Genomic DNA, 22,608 nt, shown 5'->3' with positions numbered 1-22,608 from the left:
ACGCCCTTTTCCGGGATGAATCATGCAAATATATGCAAATTGGCTCAATTTACAGGTTGATAGAGGCTTGATGGGGCTCTGGAAGACACGGAATGAGGTCTTCTTCCATATTAGGTTGGGGGGGGTTGCCCTCCTGGACAAGGACCGCTGGAGAAGCTGGGTTAAAAGGCTGCAGATGCCAGGGAACAGCCAGGCGATGGCAAGGTCAGAGCCTCCACCAACATTTTCCTTGACAACGAGCCGGTGGCGTGGTGTCGTCGTGCGTGGCCGTTTTGCGCGTGTCTCAGCGACGCGGACTAAAAAAATACCCTTTCCGAAGAGCAAGCTGTCAAGTCGGATATTTATTTTAAAAAGAGAGAGAGAGAGAGAGAGAGGGAGGGAGGGGGGCAGGGAAGGGGTGGTGGTGGAATGTAAAGCACTTTTAAAAATTGTACAGCCCACGTCTTGTTTTGGTTACCGACCTTTTATTGTTGTGCTTTGTCAACGTCTTATTTGTGTAATAAATAAAGTTAAGGCAAGTCAAAGTGCTGGCACTTTACGTGAAGGAAAAGGCTGCCACTCCCTTTTATTTTGCGCTTCAGACAATTTTTTTTTTTTTTAAAGGTCTCCGAAACCTTTTGTTTAGGACTTAGGGGTTGTGTGTGAACTGAACGGCGAAGTGGTTCCATTCTCTCCCTTTGGCAAACCGGTGATTAAAAACCGTAGTCCCTGAGTTCACGCTTACAACACCCAATTAATACCCGAGTGCAGAGGGAAGGATCCACTGCGGCGGGCGGGTGGGTGTCGGTGCGGCGGGCATATAATATGGGCTTGAGAGACCGGGGAAGGCCGCCTTCCGAGTTAATTCTTTAGTGCTCAGAAATAGGGATACAAAAGGAGCAAGCTGGTTGCTCACCTCATGGGAAGTATTAGAGTAAATGCCGGGTGATTAATCACACCATTTTCTCTTAACAGAACTGATGAAGTGCAGCTTTATACATTTTTTTTCAAAAAAAAATTTTTTTTTTTGTTAGCAAAGGTAATACAAAACGACCCTAATGGAGAAATTACAGGTGCTGAGACTTTGCACAAGGAAGCTGAAGGTTCAAACGAGGCGCCTGGTTCTCTCTCCGGAGGCCCCCTCCGCCGGGCGGGCTCACTTTTTGGGCCTGAAGCCGATGATCTCGTCCCAACCTTTCCGGCAGGTTCTCACGATCCAGTCGTGTTCGTCATCATCTGAAGATCAAATGAGCAGAAATGTCACTGCATGCCACCAAGTCACCCCCAACTTGTACTGGCCCGAATCAGGTTTTCAAGGAAAGTGAGCGATTTGAGGAATGGTTTTGCCATTTCCCACACCCAAGTGAACTTGTGTGGCTGAGTGGAGATTCGAACTCAGGCCTGAGTCCTAGTCGGTCACTCCATCCGCTAAACCACACTGGCTCTTTAGCAGAGATTAGTGAAGGAAAATGATTGCTAAAGTTGTGGGAAGTGGGGGGGGGAAGACCCTCACAAAATAAAAACAACATTCTGGAGCAGTCGAAACACCTGAGGGGCACTGTTCCATTAAAAAAAAACCTGAACCTGTTATTTTGGGAGGTAAGTAAAAGTTTTGCCAGTAATCTTTTTCTCGTTGACTCGCGGTGCATGTTTGCAATTCAAAAATTGAAACCTACAACCACATGTCGTTAGAAGAAAAAGGCTATTTTCTTTTAAATTAAACTCTGCAGAATCAGAACAGTATAGGAAAAAATAGGCATTATCTTGAACGTACAGATGCACTGATCAAAAGTGGTTGTTACTAATTCCCTTCTGAGGGTGCGGGTTGATTTGTCTGTGAAACTGACTTAAGGTTGAACAACCATCTTGCGAGGAGGTATTAGCCGTTAAGTTTGGCGCAACTAGAAAATGAAGTTGCCACGGCTCTCTATTATTTTTGTCAAGAAATAGACCTTATCCTAGCTTGGGGACTCCCATTTTGCTCATTTCAACAGTATTTTTTTTTTCATTTTTAAAAAGGGATGCTTCCTGAATCAGAAGCTGAAATCCAAAAAGGCTCCCAGGAAAATCTATTTCAGAGCCAAATCTGTTAAGAACTTCTTTTTAGTGCAAATTTCCAGTTCGTTTTAGAGTTAACGCAAGATAATTTCCCAGCAATTGTTGTCTTTTAAATGCCAGTGATAGATTATTATTTTTTTGGAGGGGGGGAATGTCAATTCCGGTTCTTTTGTACCTCGAAAAGGATTGCATCATCTGCAAACTGTAGATCGTTTCCATGCCAAGCAGAATGGAAGGTGGTGGAAGAAACATCAGTGCTAACTGGGAGATGGCTGGAGCTGACGTCCGAACAATGAACTATAGTAGCTTTGCAACAATGAAGCTGCGAAGCTGCCGTCACATCGGACTTTTCTGTATTGCTTCGCAGTCCAGAATGTGCATCCCAACATGGATTTTGCTGTTGTTTCTGCAACATATCTTTACATTTGATGCGTTATGGCTGGCAACACTTCAGTATTGACCTATTTCCCCTCTGGGTTTCCTCTGTCGCTGGGGCCGTTGACATATTTTTCTCCTGATGCATCAACACTCTTGGGGGTGGGAAATAAATAAGGGTCAGTCGAATGACAGCAGCGGCCGCAGCCTCTTCTGGCGACTTTCCCTTAGAAAAGGTGCGGTACAGTCATGCACACACACTGTAACGAAACAAAATGTTTTGCAATGTGACCGAATCAAAAAATAAAAAAGGAGATGCCTCCGGGAGGACAGGAAATAATGCAGAGTAAAAAATTCAGTAGTGGTTCTGCATTATCCCACTGCAAATTTATGATGCGAAATCAATGGGGCATAACTAGAAAACATTTTGCTGGTGTGACCACGGCCTAAGCGGGATAACAATAGGAGGAGATGACATTGCCTTATACTGGAGTGACAGCATTGATCCATACAGCTGATGGTGCTCTCTCTGACCGGCAGCAGCAGTGATGCCTTGGCAGGATTATTCTGCAGCTCAACCTGGAGATCCTCGGTGTTTCCTGGTGGTCTCCCATCCACACTATGAGCCAGGCCGGTCCATGCTTAGCTTCCAAAAAAAATCACACGGCATCCAGCATGTCCACGATGATATGACAGTAGTCAACCTTTAGTTGCTTATCAGGTTGCTTTTTTGGATGGGTGGGAAGGGATTACAGTCCGACTGGCTGGGCTCGATTGGGGATGCTGGGAGCCTTAGTCCTTGCCCTGACTCATTCAGCACTGGACCAAAGGCCGGGATGCAAAATGATGTCCGACTCAGGACGGGGGCCATAAAGCCGCAGGTCCTGGATCACAACGGGCCGGCTGGCACCTGGGAGAAGCGAAAGAGTTAAGGGACGGAGCCGTGGTGTGCCTACTCCTCCTGCCACCCTGAAGGAGCAGGCCTCCGGCGGATAATGGCCATAGTTGCCGGGTATTTTAATCAGCGCAGCTGCAGCCTCTTGAGCCTTAACCCTTGCAACTAGACAAACTGGGTTTATTGTACTGAACGAGCCGGCAGGCCCCTCCATGATTGTTTGTAATTGGCGGCCAGGGGGCTTAACAGCCTCTCGACCACCCTTTCTACCCACTTCTACCTGACTGTGCAGCTAACAATTTAAATCACAGATGCCGATCCAAGCTTTTGGGAGGCAGCTGCTTGTTCGGCAACCCCCCCTCCGGCTCTCCTGAGCCGCTGCTTCCCCTGCAGCAGCTTCCACCACCCCGCCGTACCGGGGTGAGCGTGGAGAGCCAGCGAGCGGCACTATCATCCATATTTCAAATGGAATTAAAGCCCAGAGTTTGATTAGAGTTCTCGGACAGCAAGTTGTAATTACTTTTTTTCCTCGTGCGCACCACGCCGTTGTTGGGTCTTTATTAATACGAATGCCGAGGCACAGCCTCATCTTCAGATGCAATTTCCATTTTTTTTTAAAAAAACTGGTAGCGAGAGAGTGGGGGGGGAGAAGGGTAGAAGAGAATACAAATACTCTTTAATCAACTGGAAATTATCCCTCTGGTGCAATTAGCCAGCTCTCTGTGTTGTGGGTGAGAATCCTGTTGTAGCGGCTCATTTTACCCTTTAAAAAGTTCATTCTTTTTCTGTTGCCCCCCCTTTTTCTGGGGGGGGATGATGACACATTTACATCCAAGCAGGAGCTGGAGGGAGGGTGAAGGGGGTACAATGCAAAACAACAAAAAAAGGATGAACTGCTGTGTTTTGGAAAGAGAAATGGATTGCCAGCAGGCAGCCATGGCGTTGATTTCCCCATGTGTCTGGATGGACGTAAAAACTGGACTTATGGGGATGAGGAAGGTTGTAGTCTGAGGCTCAGGTTGGGTAGCAGAGCAGCCCTGGATTAGGCAGAGAGCCTAAGAGGCTCAGCAGGAGAAACGTCCAATGAAGGAGGAGTCTACCAGCCTCCGAAGCAACCTGTTCCACTGCTAGCCACCTGTTACTGCCAGAAAAGTCTTCCTAAGGTTTAGTCAGCATCTCTTGTTTTTTCTTCTCTGAATCCACCGATTCAGGCCCCTGCTCTCTGGAGCTGCAGGAGAAAAGTTTGGCGTGATCCTCCACAGGATGCCCTTCTGACATCCACAGACAGCTCTTGTGTGTTACCTCTCAACCTCATTTGCCTAAACCACAGCCCCAAGGGGATGGACCAGAGAACCACAGAATGGTGGAGTTCATAGGGGGTCCGGAGGGTCATCTAGTCCACCCCATCGGTGCAGCCAAACCACCGCTGGGAGATGGCCATCTCACCTCTGTTTAAACACCTCCAGTGATGGAGGAGCCACTATGTACCAAGGTGATTCGTACAACCATCAAAGAACTCACCACCACCAGGAAGAATGTACAGTACATTTTTGAAAGAAGGAGCCCTGCTTTCTGGGGGAAACAGCTGTACATTCATAGGATAGAACTGCACTGCACAGATTTCCCCCTCTAGTTGTCTTCCCCTCGCATGCCCAGGGTGAAACCGATCAATACATTGACAACAAACTATACCATGTTTAAAAGAAAATAAAAAGGGGGGGGGCATCCTCAACAACATCCCATCTCCTCTGCTCATGCTGGAAACTGGCAAAACAATTGGACTCAATTCGTTGTGCCCAGAAGCCGAGTCTCAGAATGCTCACAATTAATTTCTGCAAAAAGCTGTACATTCTTGCAAACAGGTCTGGCTCCCGTTCGTTGGAAGAATACACTGATTACCAACCATTTCTCAGGGCTTGCCACAAACATTATGTCTTTTGTAGTGCTGGGGGTGGGGTGGGGAGAGGGAAGTAGAATCAACCATCTGGCAAATGCCCGAGAGCCGAAATCTTTCACACAGCTTATAATTCACAATGATTAAATATACAAAAGCAAAAAGAGAGAGAGAGGGAGAGGGAGAGTTGGGGGTGGAAGTTATACCATTGAACGTTAAAAAATAAAAATAAGCTGCAAGGGACTTTCAGTGCTGGATCAAAGCCCCGACACCTTCGATTTGTAAAAAAAGGTATGAAAAGAAACCCCACATTTCCATTTATTTTCCTTTTCTGGAAAGCGGTCCGTAGTTTCAGTTTTGTGGGTGGGGTGAGGGGGGGGTGGCCTCCTTGGAATCTGGAGCGGCAAAGGAAGGAAAAAGCAACAAGGACTAAATTGCCCTCTGCCTCAAGGGCCACTTTCTACTCTGGTTTCTAAAGACCCAGGTGGGCACTTAGGCGCTGTTTGGAGAGAGGCTGTGAAGGCATATGCCAGCCCAGGGAAAAAAACAAGAACAAGGTCAGAATCCTGGCATTGCACAGCGCTAGACGTGGTTGGCATTCCCACCTTTGGGAAGTGTGAGAGGGGCAGAAGAAGAGGAGGAGGAGAAAGCTCATGTGGCCTTAAGGCCACAGCGAGTCCCCTGTCCCCTGATGAATAAGAGCCACATCTCGGCGCTAGAGCATGCCGTGAGCATGCAGAAACGGCCAGGTTTTATCCCTGCTGTGCTATAGCGCTATGCCACTCTGAAAGTGCCTGATCTTGTCCTATTTCAGAAATGATGGGAGGTCCAGCCTGATTCGTGCTTGGATGGAAGGACCACCAGGGAACTTTAGAGGTTCGGCTAGGAAACCATCCTGCCATCTGAGCCCTTTCCCACACCTCCTTTCTAGTTTCTAGAGGCAGACGGCTTCTCCCTAAGGTTATCTTCTCAACGGAGCTTGGGAAATTCACTGTTTGAATCGGATGTTCCCACTGTGCCTGCTGGTTGAAGGATCCTAGAAGTTTTGCTCCACAGATGTAACTCCCTCCAGGCGTTAACGATCAGAACCAGCTCGGTTCTCCTGATTATAGCTGCCCCAGGCTTTTCTTGCAAAGACCCTTTTCTTCTTCACTGTCCAGTAATTTTTCAAATTTGGTCTTCTTCTGCAGCAGCTGCATTGTCAGTGTTATGCTAGAGAACCTTCTCTCTCTGATGATAGTCTGTATTCTATGGCATCACAGGCCATCGAGTGCAGGACTGAAGGAATTTGGTGCAGTCTGTAGAAGGTATGCACATGCGTGTGGGTTCACCTGTTTATGAGGCCCTTGATATCTCTACTCAGATTTTAGGAAGAATTATGTCCCGTTCCTTCAACAAAATCAAAGACCTTACTCTGGATTTGCTTTCCTCATTTTGAAACTGTGATTTAAATTTCCTGTCCATCGTATGATTTCTTTCTAGACTTTGTCACAAACTTTGCATTGGGGGTGGGGTGGGGGGGGGGAAGGGAAGCTAGGCAAAAGGTGGCCTCCTCGAACCCAGCTCTTTAGAAAGGCGGCATCATTTCAGCAAGCTGGCTGCCGAAGGTTTTCTCAATGTTTCCTGCCATCTGCTTTTGATGCTTCCAAGACCTGATGGGGTTTTCCTGTCTTTCCTGTAAAGGAGCAGCCCTGGATCTGTTCCCTCTCGCGCCGGGCCCTTTTCCTTGGCTTATTTCGCACACCGCCCGGCTATCAGCCAGCCTCTTCTGTCCCCTCGCTGGCCTTGAGCCTCCCAACAACTTCTCCTGGGGCTTCTGGAGTTCCTCTGATGTCAAGCGAGTCCCGGCTCTTTCAATTGTGTCGGTGCCCCTGAAAGGAAGGGACGGACCTCTGAGCCACATCCCATCTTCACACCCACGTCCTCAAAGGAGAGGAGCACCGGGGGCCCTCCTCGATGCTCCACGGGCAAAAATGGGATATATACACACACAATGAGCTGATTTGGCAGCCCTGGCGCTCTTGATAAGTTTATAGCCCCTGAAGTGTAACAAAGGAGAGTTCAAAGCGGAGATTATTTTTAAAAAGAAGACGAGGAGGAAGGAATTTCTAGGCGTTCCTGCCTGGGCTGATCTGTCTGGGTTCCTGTGTTTTGGGGAAAGCGTTCACTTATCAGACCCATCAGCGGACGGTGGCATTCCAGCATGATGGACCCGTGCCACCAGGAGCCGTTAACAATGATCCAGATTTATGGGTTGGAAGCAGAAGATGAGATACCCAAAATCCCAAGCGGGGAGGTGACACTGACTGCCCCCTTTCCCAATCTAGTGCCTAACAGATATATTTGACCAAAATGACCACAGTCCCCTGTCCATCAGCTAGGCTGGCAGGGGAGGGTGGGAACTGTAATCCCTTTCCTCTGGTGGACATAGGTTGGGCAGGCAGAAATAGTACTAACCCCCCCACCAGGCCATGAAGTGACTCGTGGCAGGTATATTCCATTGACCTAACACAAACAGCTAAGGTGTTAGATCAGGGCCGAAGAATCCCAGGTTCAAATCTCACCTTGGCCATTAAGCTTTCTGGGTGGTTTTTTCTCACCTTCACCAGCACTTGTGGGTTGCGTGAGGATAAGATGCAAAACCCTGCGTGCTTCTTGGAGGAAATGTGGGTCAAAATAAGTAACATGGATATTGTTTTCATAGCACGGGTGTACCTGCGTTCCTCAAAAACCGGTGATGGTAATCGGTAACCACTCTGGTTTCGGGATTATAGAAACCATCGCCACAGTCGTAGCAGCCCGGAGGGATCGTCCGTGGAGGGTCCAGATTTGTCAGCTGGGATTTGCCTTGGAAATGATGATAGACATACATATATAAAGGTGTAAATATCCAGCTTTGAAACATATAGATGTCCCAAATCTATGGGAGGCTGTTGGAGGCTCTACAGGAGGCTGATTAGATGTAGACTGGTGATTAGACGTACAGTATTCAGAACTTGGGAATTGCCCCCTCCCCCCCCCCTTTTTGTTTTGTTTTGAATGGCAGAATGGATATGCTGGCTGGGGGATATTGAGAGTTCAAATCCAACAACTCATATATCCTGGTTCTAATGTACTCCTCTGTAGGAGCATTTGTTAATAAATCAATAATAAAAACAATAGACTCAGGAATAAGGAAGAAAGGGATGATTTTGGCTAGTTGTCTCCTAGCCCTAACGGTATTAGTGGGCCTCAACAAGCATAGTGGTCATCAACTAAATTTCAGGCTATTTCTTCTCCCAAGTTTGCTTCTCTTGAGAAACTCAACCAACCTATTTAATCAGGCAAGGTGACTGAGTAAAGTTACCTGCTGGCTTCAGGCCATTGCAGATCTCAGTATAAAACCTTCTGTCGTATCCATCGCAGTAATGCCATCTCTCATCTTGGTATTCCAGGCCGTCTGCGAAGGTGTATTTGCCCTGTGAAGGAAAACCTCAAGGTAAGGAATATACAAAGAGTTGTACTAGATTAGGCAAGAGCATCTGGTTTTCCACAGTGACCCTCAGAAGCCCACAAGCTTTCAGAGCAGAGTGTAAAACCTTGCCCTAAACCTCAGTGGCTGCAATTCGGATTAAAAAATCACCTGTGTTTCCCCCAAGGGTCAAATAAGGTGATATTCTGGTCCTCCATTTTTTTTTTACCGGACATGTTATGAGTGAGAGACAGCTTGAAGAACAGAAGCTATAAAACAATCCCAGAAAATGGCAGAGACTGGGCAGGTGGAAAGCAAATTTCAGATTTTTTTTTTTTAAAGTGAGCAAGCAATTCAAGGGGGGGGGGTGAAATGACCTTAAAAGCAGAGGTGGAAAAGTGGGTTTTTTTTGGACTACAACTCTCATCTGGTGGACAAGAGAGATGGTATCAAGTGAGGGTGTTCAAGAAGGCACTCGGTTTGCCTCCAAAGGTGGAGATACCTTGAGAAGGCTTTCCAAAGACAGGCTCACCTGTTAAATAACGGGAGAAGTTTTTAAAACATCTTATAACAGGCCAGTGGGCGTACCTCTATGGATATACCATTCTCCCAAGTCCCTTCATATCTGCTTCCGCTTGGGAAGTACAGGGTCCCTCTGCCGTGGAACATCCCATCCTTCATCTCACCCACGTATTTGGTTTCCGTGGGAAGGGTATATGTCCCGGTGCCTTCCAATCTGTCACAGAGAGAAGAAGGGTTAATTCCACCCTACCAACTAAAAAAAATTCAGATTATCTAGTCTTGAAGATGCACTTAAAGGAGGGGTAAATCACGGATACCATTTTATAGCCTTTCGTAGCATTAAAACCAAAACAAAGAGAAAAATCGTAATAAAACAATATATTAAAATAGTAACCCGTAGCATTGAAATGTCTAAAATTAAGCTTTAAAAATGGAAAAAGCAAGCCAATAAAAAGGGGCAATCAATCAATCATTAACTGGACATATCAGAGTACAGTAATAATAATAAGAACAGTGATGCATTTATTTTATACACTTATAGGCTGCTTCAATATTTATTTATTTATTTATTTATTTATTTATTTATTTATTTATTTATTTATTTATTTATTTATTTATATGCCGCCCACACTACCCAAAGGTCTCTGGGTGGCTTAAAACATTTAAAATACAATAAAAATTCAAAACAATTAAAATGCAATTAACATATATATATATAAATTGCCATCGGACCCAATGCTTTTCTTGGATGAAAAAAACGAACAACAAAGACTGCTCAAACCAGAGAGGACAGTATGAGAACATAGAAAACAAGCAGGACAAAAACATTTAACAAAACAACGATCGATGATGATGATGATGATAACAAAGAGAGAAATGTCTACACTGCAGTGCAAGGGTCACAAATAATGTCTGTCGACATTTATTGGTGCTAATCATAACTCCACAAAGGTCTTTTCCTCCAAAGGTCTGTCCCTGCACTCTTCAGCATCCTCCCGCGCCACTCTGACACGGAAGAAGCACGGTTCACATGTGCAGGGTGTACACGGATGTTTAATTTTTGTAAAAAAAAAAAGAGAGAGAAAGAGGCTCGCTGGGCCTGACCCACGATCTCTCTCCCCCCCCCCCCACCTGCCATTCACCCGCTGCCCACGGTAGGAGCTGCCCGTGTGGTGCATGGTCGCCACGGGCGACTAGGCCAGGGAGCCCGGGGCCAGCGTCCGTCACCACGGCAACAAGACGCCCGGCGAGGGTTAAAAGAAGGGGCGGGGCCAAAAGGGGGCGGAGGCATTCCCTTTGGGCCACACCCGCTCAGCCCAAGGTGACAGAGCGCCCCGTGGGGGGGGGGGGGAACGGTGGCGCATGCGTGCAGGACGGCCGCGGAGGACGTTGGCGCTTGCGCAGTGGCCGCAGGCTTGCGGCCTAGTTTCTGAGGGAGGGCAGCGAAGGGGAGCTCAAGGGGAGGCCGTGCCGGGTCAGTTCGGGTTGTGCCGGTCGCTGCTGCCATGCCGACCACGATTGAGATACCCTCGCTGGACGAGCTCCAAGCGCCGGAGGTGAGGGAGCCGCTTTAATAGAGGAGGAGGTGAGGGGGGGGGAAACCCTGAGGAGGGAACCGGACTCCCCCCCCTTTTCCAAAATATTGGGGGCGGCTCAGACCCCCCTCCCTCAGTCTTCCTCTCACCCTTGAAGGCCCTTCAAACCCCCCCCAACCCTCAATGGGGGGGAGAGAAAACCTCATCCTTCCCTCAACCAGGGATTCTGGGAACTGTAGTCCAGAAAAAAGTAACTTTTCCAAGTTGCAGGTCTTTCTGTTCCCATTAATGTAACAAAGAATTACCAACTTTCTCTCTACCAGGGTTCTGAATGTGGAGGTCCAGGGAAAAAAAGTAACTTTTCCAAGCTATGAGGAAAAAAAAAAGAGACAGAGGAAGGAATAAAGAAGTTGGTGGGTTTCTTCTCCCCAAAAATGGCTTCTTGGGCCAAAATTTGGTGGTTAAATGAGACAATTTTTTATTCTGCCCCTCAACACGTGGTCTGTACTATGAAATAGGAAAGCCTTAAAAATAAAGTTAAGAATGGAAAGTTGAGCTTTTTTTTTTTTTTTTTTTGAACAGGGGAGGCCAAAGAGAGTGTGTCTCTTATTTATTTATTTGATTTTTTTTTGTGTGTGTAAACTGTGGTATGATTTGTTATCTCTTCCATATACTGTAAAACATTTAGCCAGCCGGGATACAGGTACAACCGTTTAGCAACCAGGAGAGTCCCTGTCAGGGGAAGGTGAAATAGAAGTATGGAAGGCCAAAATAAAAGAAAACCAAAAAAGTTAAATACTGCACCTTAAAAACAAACAGATCAGGTCTTGTTTTCTTTCCCCAGATCTTGAATCCACAGAGGTGGAGCACTTTGACAGCAGGAACAAGGGAAGACCCCTTGTGAGGCCTGAAATTCTGTATTCATAAATAAGCTTTTTAAAAATTAGGGTTCTGCTGCAGAAAGATTTATAGCGTTTTAGACTATTGGTATTTTTAAAAATATTATTTGTTTGTTTGTTTCACTTCTACCCCACTCATCTAGACCAAAGGTCTATTCTGGGCAGCAAAGGATGCCACAAGATTATTTGGTTGTTTTAATCTGGATTCGTTTATCCAAATCTACGACCTTCACGGATCCATAGAGCGCTTGTTCTTTTTGACATAAACCAAGTGCCGAAAACATTTCTCTGAGGCAGATTTGTGAAACCATTAGCTTGACTTCCCCAAGTTCATTAAAAATCACTGCTTAAATTCTTTGATCTTTGCCATTTATTTATTTTCTTCCTTTCAATCACATTCCTACCTTGTGGGTTGATTTGGATTGGCACCGGTTTATAAACCCTTAATTTGTAGCCATTACTCAGAAGGCTTCCCTTTAAACCAACAGCGAGGAATGAATCTCCTTTCACATGATGCTGGACTATTGCACCCACCATCAATCAATCATTCATTCATTCATTCATTCATTCATTCATTCATTCATTCATTCATTTTGCTCTGCTCACTAGGGTTGATTAGACTTGCAGTCCAACATCATCTAGAAGGTCCCTTGTTCCCAACTTGTGTTCTAAATAGTGCATTTTCAAATTGTCTGTGTTTATACATATCCAGAAGTCCTGTGCATGTGTTTATATATGTATATATTATATATATAAAACCACCTTTACACCATATGGCACTGAAAACATCTCGGTCTGGGTTGTTATTTTGTCTGTGTGACATGGTGCAACTCACAGAGTGTGCTGTAAGCTTTATGGCGTGGTTGTTGTGAAAGCTGGGGAAAAGTCCTATGATTTTACATGTGTGGGAGAAAAAATAATGTTTCTCTTCCAATTTATGATGGTGATGACAGATACGCAGCGTTATTTGCAAGTCCTTCCCTTGCTCACTTCACTGGTTTCCTTGTCAGTTAAATGTGTCGTCCGCTGTCCTCAAAGCAGCCGCCCACCATTATGGCTCGCAGTGCGACAAGGCCAACAAGGAGTTCATGTTGTGTCGCTGGGAGGAGAAGGACCCCCGGAAGTGTTTGAATGAAGGCAGAGAAGTCAACAAGTGTGCCCTGGACTTCTTCAGGTATGCCCCTGCCCAGAAGAGTTTGGCTTGCCCAGGTCCCGAGGTCTGTTAAAAATAAAGAGTTGCGTGATGCACATTCAACCCAAATGGATGGATCGCTGTGCGACTTTTGCTGAATGTTCTGCGGTACATTAGCTCAGCTGCCCCATGGAAAAGGTCAATTGAGCCTAGTGCCCATTTGTCCTCGACTGGGTGGAGGAAATCATTAGATATTTTAAATAAATAAATACAGTGGTGCCCCGCATAGCGAGGTTAATCCGTTCTGGATTAACCCTCGCTATGCGAAATCGTCGCTAAACGGGTAGGGGAAATGTATTGAAACGCATTAAACTTCGTTTAATGCGTTCCAATACCTTTGTTACTTACCCGTTCAGCGAGGATTCCAAGTGCCGGCAGCCATTTTCACACCTTCGCTAAGCGAGGGCAGGGCGCGAAAACGGCTGCCGGCAGCCATTTCCGGGCTTCCGGCGGCCATTTTGGAACCGCCGATCAGCTGTTCGGCGGCTCCAAAATGGCCGCCGCAATACCCGATCTTCGCAATGCGGGTTTTCCCCATTGCGACGATTGGGGATGTTTCCGTATAGCGATTCCGAAAAAGGGATCGCTATACGGAAACATCGCTATACGGTGCACTCGTTAAGCGAGGCACCACTGTAAATATCTTCCACCTGTTGTACAAAGCAAGTGTGTCGTGATGATAAGCCTCATCTAAGCCCCCACTTTTCTCCTGTTAACTCAATATATAAGGACACCCCTTTCCTCCCTACCAGTGTTTCTTCTAAGCTGCATGGGCACATGCAGTGCTGCATCGGGGCCGCAAAGCCGAGCCATTGTTGCCCCCCTTTTACTTCTGGTTGCAGCTGGAACCCCATGCCCGGAGGATGGGTGGGTAGGGCTCCGGCCGAGCACTCAGGTTATCTCTTGGGTTTCAGGACTGTGTGGGGGTGCAAACCCAGGGACTCAACATGGCTCAGTCCAGTAAGAAATAAAATGCAAATGAAAAGATAGTGAGTTGTCAAACTGGACGACAGCGAAAGGGCTCATCCTGTTAAAAACAACAGCAGAATTGAAAGTAGTGCTAAAAGCACTTCAGGTGAAAAGTTTAGCACCCTCCTATTAAAATATTTTTCCCTTAAATGATCTGTTAGGCCGGTTAGAAGGTCCCTGATGACAGCTGTGGTACTGTGAATCAAAGATAGGTAAAGTTTGTTTGTTTTTAAATGAAAAAGGGTAGAATGAAAGTTTTAATCTGATGACTTTTTAAGCTGATTTCTATTCTTAAATCATCCTGTATATCCTATGGCAGGTGTCATTGGCCTTGCAAAGCCATTCTGCACCTTTTCTGTCCGTGAAAGGGAAAACACCCACACCACCTCTTGCTGTTTCCAGGCAGATCAAGCTGCACTGTGCTGAGCCATTTACCAGCTATTGGACCTGTCTCGACCACACTGGCGGGCAGGAGTTTCGCTTCTGCCGAAGCCAGCAGCACCTCTTTGACGAGTGTGTGCTCGAGAAGCTGGGCTGGGTGAGACCTGACCTGGGACACCTTTCCAAGGTAACTGAGGAACGTCTTTCTTTGTGTGTCTTCTTGACCTGTGCTGAGTGTCGGTCAAGTGCAGAGATCGGGAACTTTTTCCCCCAACCCAAATTGGATGCCGGAGAAGTTCTTTGGGGCTGCAGTTTGAGCTACCGGTGGGTCTGAAGGCCAGAAACGTAGGAGCAGAAATGTTGACTTAGTTTAGGTTAAATCTGTACCTGCCCAGCTGTGAAGCTGCAAGAGAGGCATTTCAGCCTTTACCGTAGGGACAAAGAACGATGCAAAAGGGCCAAGCAGTAACTTCAGGAGGGCTGGATTTGGCCTCTGGATTCGAGGGTTCTCAATCCCTGTGGTGAGCTGGCTGCTGCTTTCAGTCCTTTCTCGCCGTGTCTCTTAAAACATGCTTCACGCTTTTTCGGTCTGCTTGTGCTGCCTCCAGGATTGCTGCTGCCTCGGTCCGCAGGAGGCCTAAGCGGTGCCTTGGCCTCTGAAACACTTTGCCCATGGTACTCAGCCTGTGCTCAGGGTTAGCAGTTGAAGGGTGAAGGGATCTTGGATCCTTTCTCCACTCCCATCCAGTTGATCAGTCTTTAATTGCTGCAGCGTGTGGTGGAGTAGTCGGTCCACACGCTCAGGAGGTTTGTCTTTTAATCACATGACATTTGTGAGTGGCTCAAGTTAAGAGGCACTTCAGCTGCCTACCTTCCAAGACTGAGGAGGCGCCTTGCATGCAGTCCACCCTGAAGTAGAAGAACATAAGCTTGGTGGACCCAGAGTCCAGCCTCCGCAAGATATTTACCTGTCTGTTAAAATAACACTTTTTCAAAGAGTTAGCTTTCAGATCTTACCTGTCCTTTTGGCTGCTGCTGCATCCTGCCGAGCAGGGGAGGATTTGAAATCCCAAACTGTGATTGTTTCTGTTGCCCTTGTCCCCAGTGAATTGCTTGGAATTGTTTGGTTCCTTCATCGGTAGAAGTGGATTGTTAGCTCCATGCCTGTTGGAGGTGCATCTTGTTGCATTTCATCGAGAGGTGGTGGGACTGGTTCCTGGATCTTGACAAATTTCCTTAAAGGTAGAAAAAAAGTGCATAGTGTTGCTGCTGTAAACATTATATTCAAGTAATGCAAATAAAACAACCCGTGCACACTGGCTAAATTCGAATGTGTTATAACACACACATATATTTTTACAACACATATCACATTAAATATTCAAACATTACAGAGTCCATTCAGGCCCAACAAGCTGAGAGGTCTTGTTCAAGGATGACTCGGATCGGGATTTTAAGCTGCACATGTTTCTTTATGGCAGAATTTCCTTGGGGAAACAACTTCAGCTTCTTCGTTGACACATCAAGAAGTCTCAGCTAACCCAAGCTGCTCACATGAAAAGGCAGCTTTACTTTCTTTCTGGGGCTGCAAGTGTTACTGGTAAAATATCTTAAGAGCTACAAATACAGACTTATTCCCAGAAAAAAACCAAAGAGTATCCCTTCATTAGAACCTCTGCTTCACATACCACATGGATTTCCCTCTCTCCCGGTGTTGTAAAGAATATATAGGTACTGTAAAGAATTCATATTTAGCCAGTCTGCACAGGTTGTTTTATGTATTTGGACTACTGGGATGAGCACCGTGTTTCTCTTGTTTTGGTGGACATAAGCATTATATTCTGCCAACATAAATTAGGACTCCTTTTGGGAACGTCTGCATTGTGTCTCCTACATGCTTACAGATATATATCAAATATCTCTACCCTTATTTCTTTTCAAGGAAATTGCACCTGTCCATATATTTTTCTTTTCTCAAGACATTTCTCCTTGTCTTAACATTTCTTGAGCTGAGCCCCACAGCCCCGGGGCAAGAATCACAAGAGTGCCAGTTCGTTCCTCATTTACTTTAGCTCCTGTGGGTTGGCCTAAGACGAGGCCCCAAAAAGCCGCTGCTGGTCAGAGCAGGCAAGCTTGGCACAGGTCAGTCCGGTCGTCTTGACATCCCATAAGGCAGCCATCCTGAAATGTTAGCCCTTCAGATGCGTCAGACTGTAATTCTGCGTGGTTGAGTGGATGATTCTGGAAGCAGCAACCTAGGACACCTGGAAAGCATCTCAGTGTTGGGTGGAGAGTGCCCACCAGCTCAGAGTCCTCTTGTGCATGGACTTTCTTCCTTCCCTCAGCTCCCTGACGTGGCTTCTTTTTGCTCGACATTCCCGTTCTTTGCGATTCCTTTGCCTCTTGCGGCCAGCGAGATCTTGCAGTGTGATTCTTCCCCTTTCCAGGTCACCAAAGTGCAGACCGACCGGCCGATCCCCGAGAACCCCTACCATTCCAAGCCAAGACCGCCGCCAAACCCGCCAGCCGAAGGCGAGTTGAAGCCTTCACGGTACGGTAGCCGGGTTTATTTCTTTAACTGGTAAAGGGACACGCAGCTCAGATGGACACCTTGGTCTGTGTGAAACAAGAAGAGTCTTGAATCTAAATTCAAGATTTAGTCTCTGTGAACCTTGAGTCCAAATTACACTTTACTGATGTGTATCAGTGGAAATCTATCTCTTCAGAGTCATTAAATTTATGTTCCTTAAAACTGTGCATTTGGTGGTGTGTGTTTTTGAAAGGTGGGATGGAAGTGGTTGAGAACTTCAGGTCTAAAATTCTTGAGTTGTTTCCCTGGAATATTTGTGAGGAAAACAAACCTTTCTTGGGTCATGACATGAATGGCTGAGTTTACAAAAACAAAACAAAACAAAAAACCGGTGAGACTCACTGGTGGATGATGGTCGTTCCGGCTGTGTGGTTAGGATGGAAAGTCAAAAGTGAACATTAGGTGTGGGTTGATCAATCCTGATTTGCTCGCCTACCTCCTCCCTTGCAGTGATAGTGTGCTTATAACTCTTATGAACCTCTTAACTGAACACTGTTCTCTTATATTGGAACTGTAGGCTTTGAGGTTTCTTGGTTCTTGGCCTGGGGTGTGTGTGGATGTGACCTCTGTCACCCCTTTCTAGCCACAAATGGGGGGGGGGCATAATATATCCTTACTTTGGGCTGAGCTTCACTTTTCCCCTTCCAAACCCCGATCTCAAACTTTCTCAAGACTCCCTGTGGAGCAGTCTTCGTGCTTCCTAGAATCACGAAGGATTAATGGAAAGATTAATGCAAACCTCGCTTGTGTTTCGGGGTTCCGTTCAGCACCCCAGCATCTGTGATTGTTCCCCCTCCCTCCCTGTTCTGTGTTTTAAGTGGGTGCCTTATATAGATAGATTTTTCTTTTTATATATTAAAAAAAAGTGTCCATGGAAGTGCTCCTTATCTTTCTGTTATTACCCTCCTTTTCCGAGGAATTCCGAAGGTAAAGAACGCGGGGTCAAGGTGTTCTTGATGTGGTTCTCTCACCTTCACTCCTGTTAATTTTATCTCTCAGCTGCCTTGTGAGGTAGTTTGGCTTGAGGGGTCACAACTGGCTCACACTGTCTTGTCCTGGCAATTTGAACCGGTGCCTTCCCTAATCCTGTCTTTCTGTCTCTCCCGCTTTCCTTTAATGTGCCTCCACTGAAACCCACAGTCTAGCCATGCAGGAAAGTTTCTCAGGGCAGGGAGCAGACCAGGTTCCCTTGGATTGGTAAGGCGGCTGGGTTCCGTGCAGCTGGGAAAGCTTCCTAGCAGATGGATGCTGCAAAGGGTTTCGTCCTTGTTCTCCTCAAAGCCGCCTCTAGAGGTCGGCGGTTGGTTCGGAGCCGGGTCTGTTCAGCATTACCCTTAACGCTTTTGTCAATCATCAGCCACCCCCCCCCCTCCTGCCTCCCACCCTGGTGGAACCCTAATGGTTTCTTGGAAATCTTAGAGCCGTCAAACGTCAAGACGGAGTTTGGGACTTTAAAAGCCGCCTTGGTGGAATTTGCCGAGACGTTTCCCTGGCAGATAGAGAGCAGACCCGGCTTGATTTGTCATGGGGGGCTCTTTTTCATTTCTCACGCCCCATTCCCCCCTTCTTTTTTTACCTGCAACGTGGGAAAACATTGCTTGTGCTTCAGTGCAGGCCGTAACCTGTGCCAGAGCTTGTCACGACAGACCTGAAACTAATCGGTTGTGTCACAGGACATCAGGTGGGAGCCCGGCTGCCTTGTTGCACAGAGCATGTTATCTGCCTGAAAAGATTTTCGCATTCCTGCATGCACGCTTCAGTTTCAGGGCTTGAGAAAGTTTTTTTGTATGTGTGTGTGTAGACTAAAAAGCCCAGAATCCTTTTTTCCAGGGGATTGTAGGAGATGTACCCAGGATTCTGTGTGCGGCCACATTCTAATTGTGGAGAGAAAAGCAATAACGTCAACAGTGATCTCACACTAGCAAACAAGTATTCAAGTATTAGAGATAAATTAATAAACGGGCCCCTCACACTCCCAAGATCCTTGTGGTTTATGTACTGATTGTTCTTAATGACAGACATTTGCTTGCTGCTAAGCAGGGAGTGGGGGGGTTGGTTTTGAGGGGTTGGCATATTTACACAGCTTCCCCTGCAGCTTTATAACTGTATATTCAAGGCAACATGTGGTAGTAGAAAGATGTTTTATCGGTGTTTTAAAACTCTGAAAGAGTAAAAGCAAGAGGCAACGAAACAGCGGACGGAAGTTGGCATTCCACTACCAGCTTTGGATGCAGTTGTTTGAAAACTCTGGTTGGGAGTAAGAATCCCTCTGCTCTCTCTCTCTCTCTGGGTGGGGAAAAGAGTGGTCTAAAAAGGTGGTTCTTTCCTGGTCAACTCACATCTAATGGAACAGCCAACAGTATCCAGGAAAAAGCCATTTATTATTAACTCGTGAGGCCGTTCTTAAAAAGAGAGAGCCAAAATAGCTTGGCTTATTATTGATGATTGTATCTCTAAAGTTCCCTCTGATGAATGCAGAAGGAAAGTACAGCAGTCTTGCAAAGTTGGTCAGGACGGTCACCCAGTGAATGTTGTGTCCCAATGAAGATTTGAAAGTAGATCTCCCAAGTACCAGGTGCGTATGAGCTATGGAACTTCCTCCCACTGGATGCTAGGCTGGCCCGCTCTTTGCTATCTTTCCATAGGCCGGCTAAGACTTTTCTCTTCAGGTAGTCTTTTCTTCTTTTTCCCTCCGGTGACTAGCTGCCTAAGAGTTGGGCTCCTTCCTTCCAGTCTTCATATTGTTTGTTCTTAAATATTGTAAGCCCACTTGGGTTCCCTTCAGGAGAAAGGTGGGGCATAAATATTTTAACGTGCAGCCCACTTCCTCTATTATGCTGTGATTTGCAAAAACTCCTGATGATGTTCGTCGCGAAGGTGCCGTGGAACTTTTTGAGGCCAACCACGAAATGGACCAACATGTTTTTTGTTTTCGACAGCAAGACACCTATTTTGTCGCGCCTCTAAGCAAGCAGGACACAAAAACGTCCCGTAATCTCTATTGGGTGCGTGCCCGCCTCATGCAGTACCCAGGCGAGCTGAAAGCTCCCGGCCGTTTATGTAGGAGATCCAGCAGCTGCTTTCTCCTCGTTGTCATTTTGTCTTTCTTTTCAAAGCAGAGCCAAAATACACAAAGCAGCAAAATTGCTGCCATGTGTCCCGAGCCAGTACCTGTGAGGGGGGAAAGCCTTGCATTCTTTCGCAATCGTTCTGGATTCGGAGATGCCCTTGTTTGTTTGGAATGCATAGACCACTTTGATACCATCAGGAAGCATGTTTTATAACAAGAGTGGTGACTCCCCCCTTTTTCTGCGTGGTGGGTGGGTGGAGAGGTTCCCTCTTCATCTGGGGAAGGTGGGGCAGGGGGATAAGAAAGATAGGAAAATGAAATTGTTTCAGTTCTTTAAAACACACACAAACACACAAAACCCCAACTGTTCCCAGAATAGCAGGCCTACCGCACAATCGTCCATCCACCCACATCTGGTGTCCTGGAGAAATAATCTAAATTGAACAATTGCCTGGAGTTCAAATCTTGTTTCCCCCCCCCCCCACACTCTCCCCCCACACTCTTAGCCTGCCAGTGTGGGGCCAGAGGCAGCCTCTGCAAGGTCAACGTCCCTTGGAGGGCAGGCTGCTGAAGATTTACAACCTCCTTGTGTGTATTTTAGGGAGGAGTGGCTATGCGGACCCTCAAGGAGAGCCGACGTCCCTCCGGCTGCTTCGGGAGAAAATGTCCCAGCAGAAAAGAGTCAAATGACCAGGTAGGTCTGGAAGACCTCGGCAGAATCGTCCCCCAGAAGCAAAGAAAAAACGGCAGGAGTGAGAAGTGGCCCTTGACATCAAAAACGCATGTGGACGGAAGGCACTGGGCCCATTGCCCCTGAAGCATGGCAGGATGAACCTTCGTCAGAGAAAGATCCATGAAACCAGAGGATCCCATGAGGGTCCCTGGCCTAGGCAGCCAGCTCAGCATCAGAGGCCTTGCGATACTGCTTCGTCTCTGCCTCCCTCCCTCCTTGCCTGCTGTGCTGTTTGTATTCCTTTCCCTTGCCAAAGCCGGCTTCCTGAGGCTTGGGCCGTGGGCTGGCCCCTGCTGACCTCTGCCTTCCTGTGTTTAGGCAAGAGGGTGGGCCAGCCACGAGTCTTTTGAGCCACTCCCGGGCTCAGGCGCGCAGGGCTTTGGCCGGGGAGCACACGGCCGACCGGGGTCAGGACCGCCCGGCCGGCAGCTTCCTACAAGCGGAACGGTGCGCCACGCCGCACCCAGCAGCAGTGGCCGAGACACGCAAGAGTTGGAGGATAAACGGCCAAAGGGGGAAACGAAAGCCCAGTGTTCTCCCCGCACCATCACCACAGGGTGATCACCAGGAAGCCCCCCAAGTAAGATTCAGGGGCAGTAGCTTTCCTCCTCTTTGTGTATGGAGTAACCTGTGTCTCCGATCATCATCATCATCTTAGAACTGCAGAGCTCGAAGGGACCAAATGGATCATCAAGTCTAGTGCCTATCAAGGAAGCCGTGTGGGGAATCGAATTCCCAACCTCTGGCTCTGTAGCCGGAGACTTAAACCACTGAGCTAGCTGGGTGACTCTGAAGGCGCTTGCTCTGTACGTATGGATGCATCGTTACTCCAAGGCATCTTTGACCTGGCTGGGCACCCTTCAGATGCGTTCTCTCAGACCTTGGCGTGCCGCCTGCCAATTTTCCAACAAAAAAAAACACAAAAAATAAAAATAAAAAACACAAGTGGGTGGCTGTTGGTGGCCCACAGTCCAATCGCCCACCCTTGATCTAGACAAACAGCCGTATGCTGAATTCTTCGTGGCTATAGCCTTCTTCCTAAGCGGCCCCGTTTGAGGAGGCGTCCTCGTTGAGAATGCAAATCTTGACCCTTGCAGAGGCCAGCGAGATTTCTTTCTTTAAAAAAAAAACACACTAAAAATCCTACCCCTGCACAACAACACTAGCAGTAATTCATGTAGTAACTATGGCAACTGCCACGTACATTTACATATTCTTCCACTTAATCACAGGGCCATCCAAGACAACTCTTTGCCAGTTCCTTTGACATAATTTGATTCTCCCCCCCCCCTTGCTAAATCTGAACGTTGTAATCCACAGGAGGTTCTATCATTTTGTTTTATTTTAAAGAAATTTGCCTGTAAAATGAAATAAAAATAAAAATCTCTGGTTGATAGCTTTTTTAAAAAAAAAAAACACCCTTCACCTTTAATGAAACTTTTCCTGACAAAATATATTTGCTTTTCCTTGTATATTACTCAAGAATTCATGGCAGACAAAAGCTATCATTATATCCCCAAATAAGATCCGCTGGGGCTTAGTGGCCATGCCTGCAGTTCCACCAGGTTGGAGAAAGGGTAAAAAGCACTCTGTCCTTGCTCAGGGGAACTCTGACTCAGCCTTGGCCAGAGCTTGGATGCTTTAGCTGAAAATGTCACACCACATCAGGGAATTTAGATGACCCTTTGCAATCTATTCTGCTTCTACAGTTCTGCAATTCTGTGTTATAATTCTGTATTTCTAATTCAACCAATTATAGTTCTAATCCAGAAAAACATCTACTTCTGCTTCATTGACTACGAAAAAGCCTTTGACTGTGTCGACCGCAGCAAATTATGGCAAGTTCTTAAAGAAATGGGAGTGCCTGACCATCTTATCTGTCTCCTGAGAAATCTATATGTGGGATAGGAAGCAACAGTTAGAACTGGATATGGAACAACTGATTGGTTAAAAATTGGGAAAGGAGTACGACAAGGCTGTATATTGTCCCCCGGCTTATTTAATTTATATGCAGAATACATCATGTGAAAGGCAGGACTGGAGGAATCCCAAACCAGAATTAAGA

At 46.8% G+C, this 22,608-nt stretch overlaps 2 protein-coding genes across 3 annotated transcripts; one reads left to right on the top strand and one right to left on the bottom strand.

Moving 5' to 3' along the window:
- Positions 1 to 444: 444 nt before the first annotated feature.
- Positions 445 to 10,487, bottom strand: MORN5 (MORN repeat containing 5). Of its 2 annotated transcripts, none has more exons than XM_072984509.2 (5): positions 10,317 to 10,487; positions 9,241 to 9,388; positions 8,548 to 8,659; positions 7,917 to 8,048; positions 445 to 1,215 (listed from the first exon to the last, which is right to left on the bottom strand). In XM_072984509.2, exons 1-5 carry the CDS (start codon positions 10,463 to 10,465, stop codon positions 1,136 to 1,138), a joined length of 621 nt encoding a protein of 206 aa, XP_072840610.2. In that variant the 5' UTR covers positions 10,466 to 10,487; the 3' UTR covers positions 445 to 1,135. The 2 variants fall into 2 exon arrangements, with proteins under 2 accessions (XP_072840610.2, XP_072840611.2); XM_072984510.2 differs by having other exon boundaries at positions 10,306 to 10,460.
- Positions 10,488 to 10,554: 67 nt separating this feature from the next.
- On the top strand, positions 10,555 to 16,902 carry NDUFA8 (NADH:ubiquinone oxidoreductase subunit A8). The gene is made up of 4 exons (XM_072984511.2): positions 10,555 to 10,730; positions 12,619 to 12,782; positions 14,172 to 14,337; positions 16,598 to 16,902. Exons 1-4 carry the CDS (start codon positions 10,680 to 10,682, stop codon positions 16,733 to 16,735), a joined length of 519 nt encoding a protein of 172 aa, XP_072840612.2. The 5' UTR covers positions 10,555 to 10,679; the 3' UTR covers positions 16,736 to 16,902.
- The last annotated feature ends 5,706 nt before the right edge of the window (positions 16,903 to 22,608 follow it).

Source organism: Pogona vitticeps, chromosome ZW-PAR (genome assembly GCF_051106095.1).
Source record: "Pogona vitticeps strain Pit_001003342236 chromosome ZW-PAR, PviZW2.1, whole genome shotgun sequence".
Lineage (NCBI taxonomy): Eukaryota > Metazoa > Chordata > Lepidosauria > Squamata > Agamidae > Pogona > Pogona vitticeps.
This window is presented reverse-complemented; position numbering and strand designations above follow the sequence as displayed.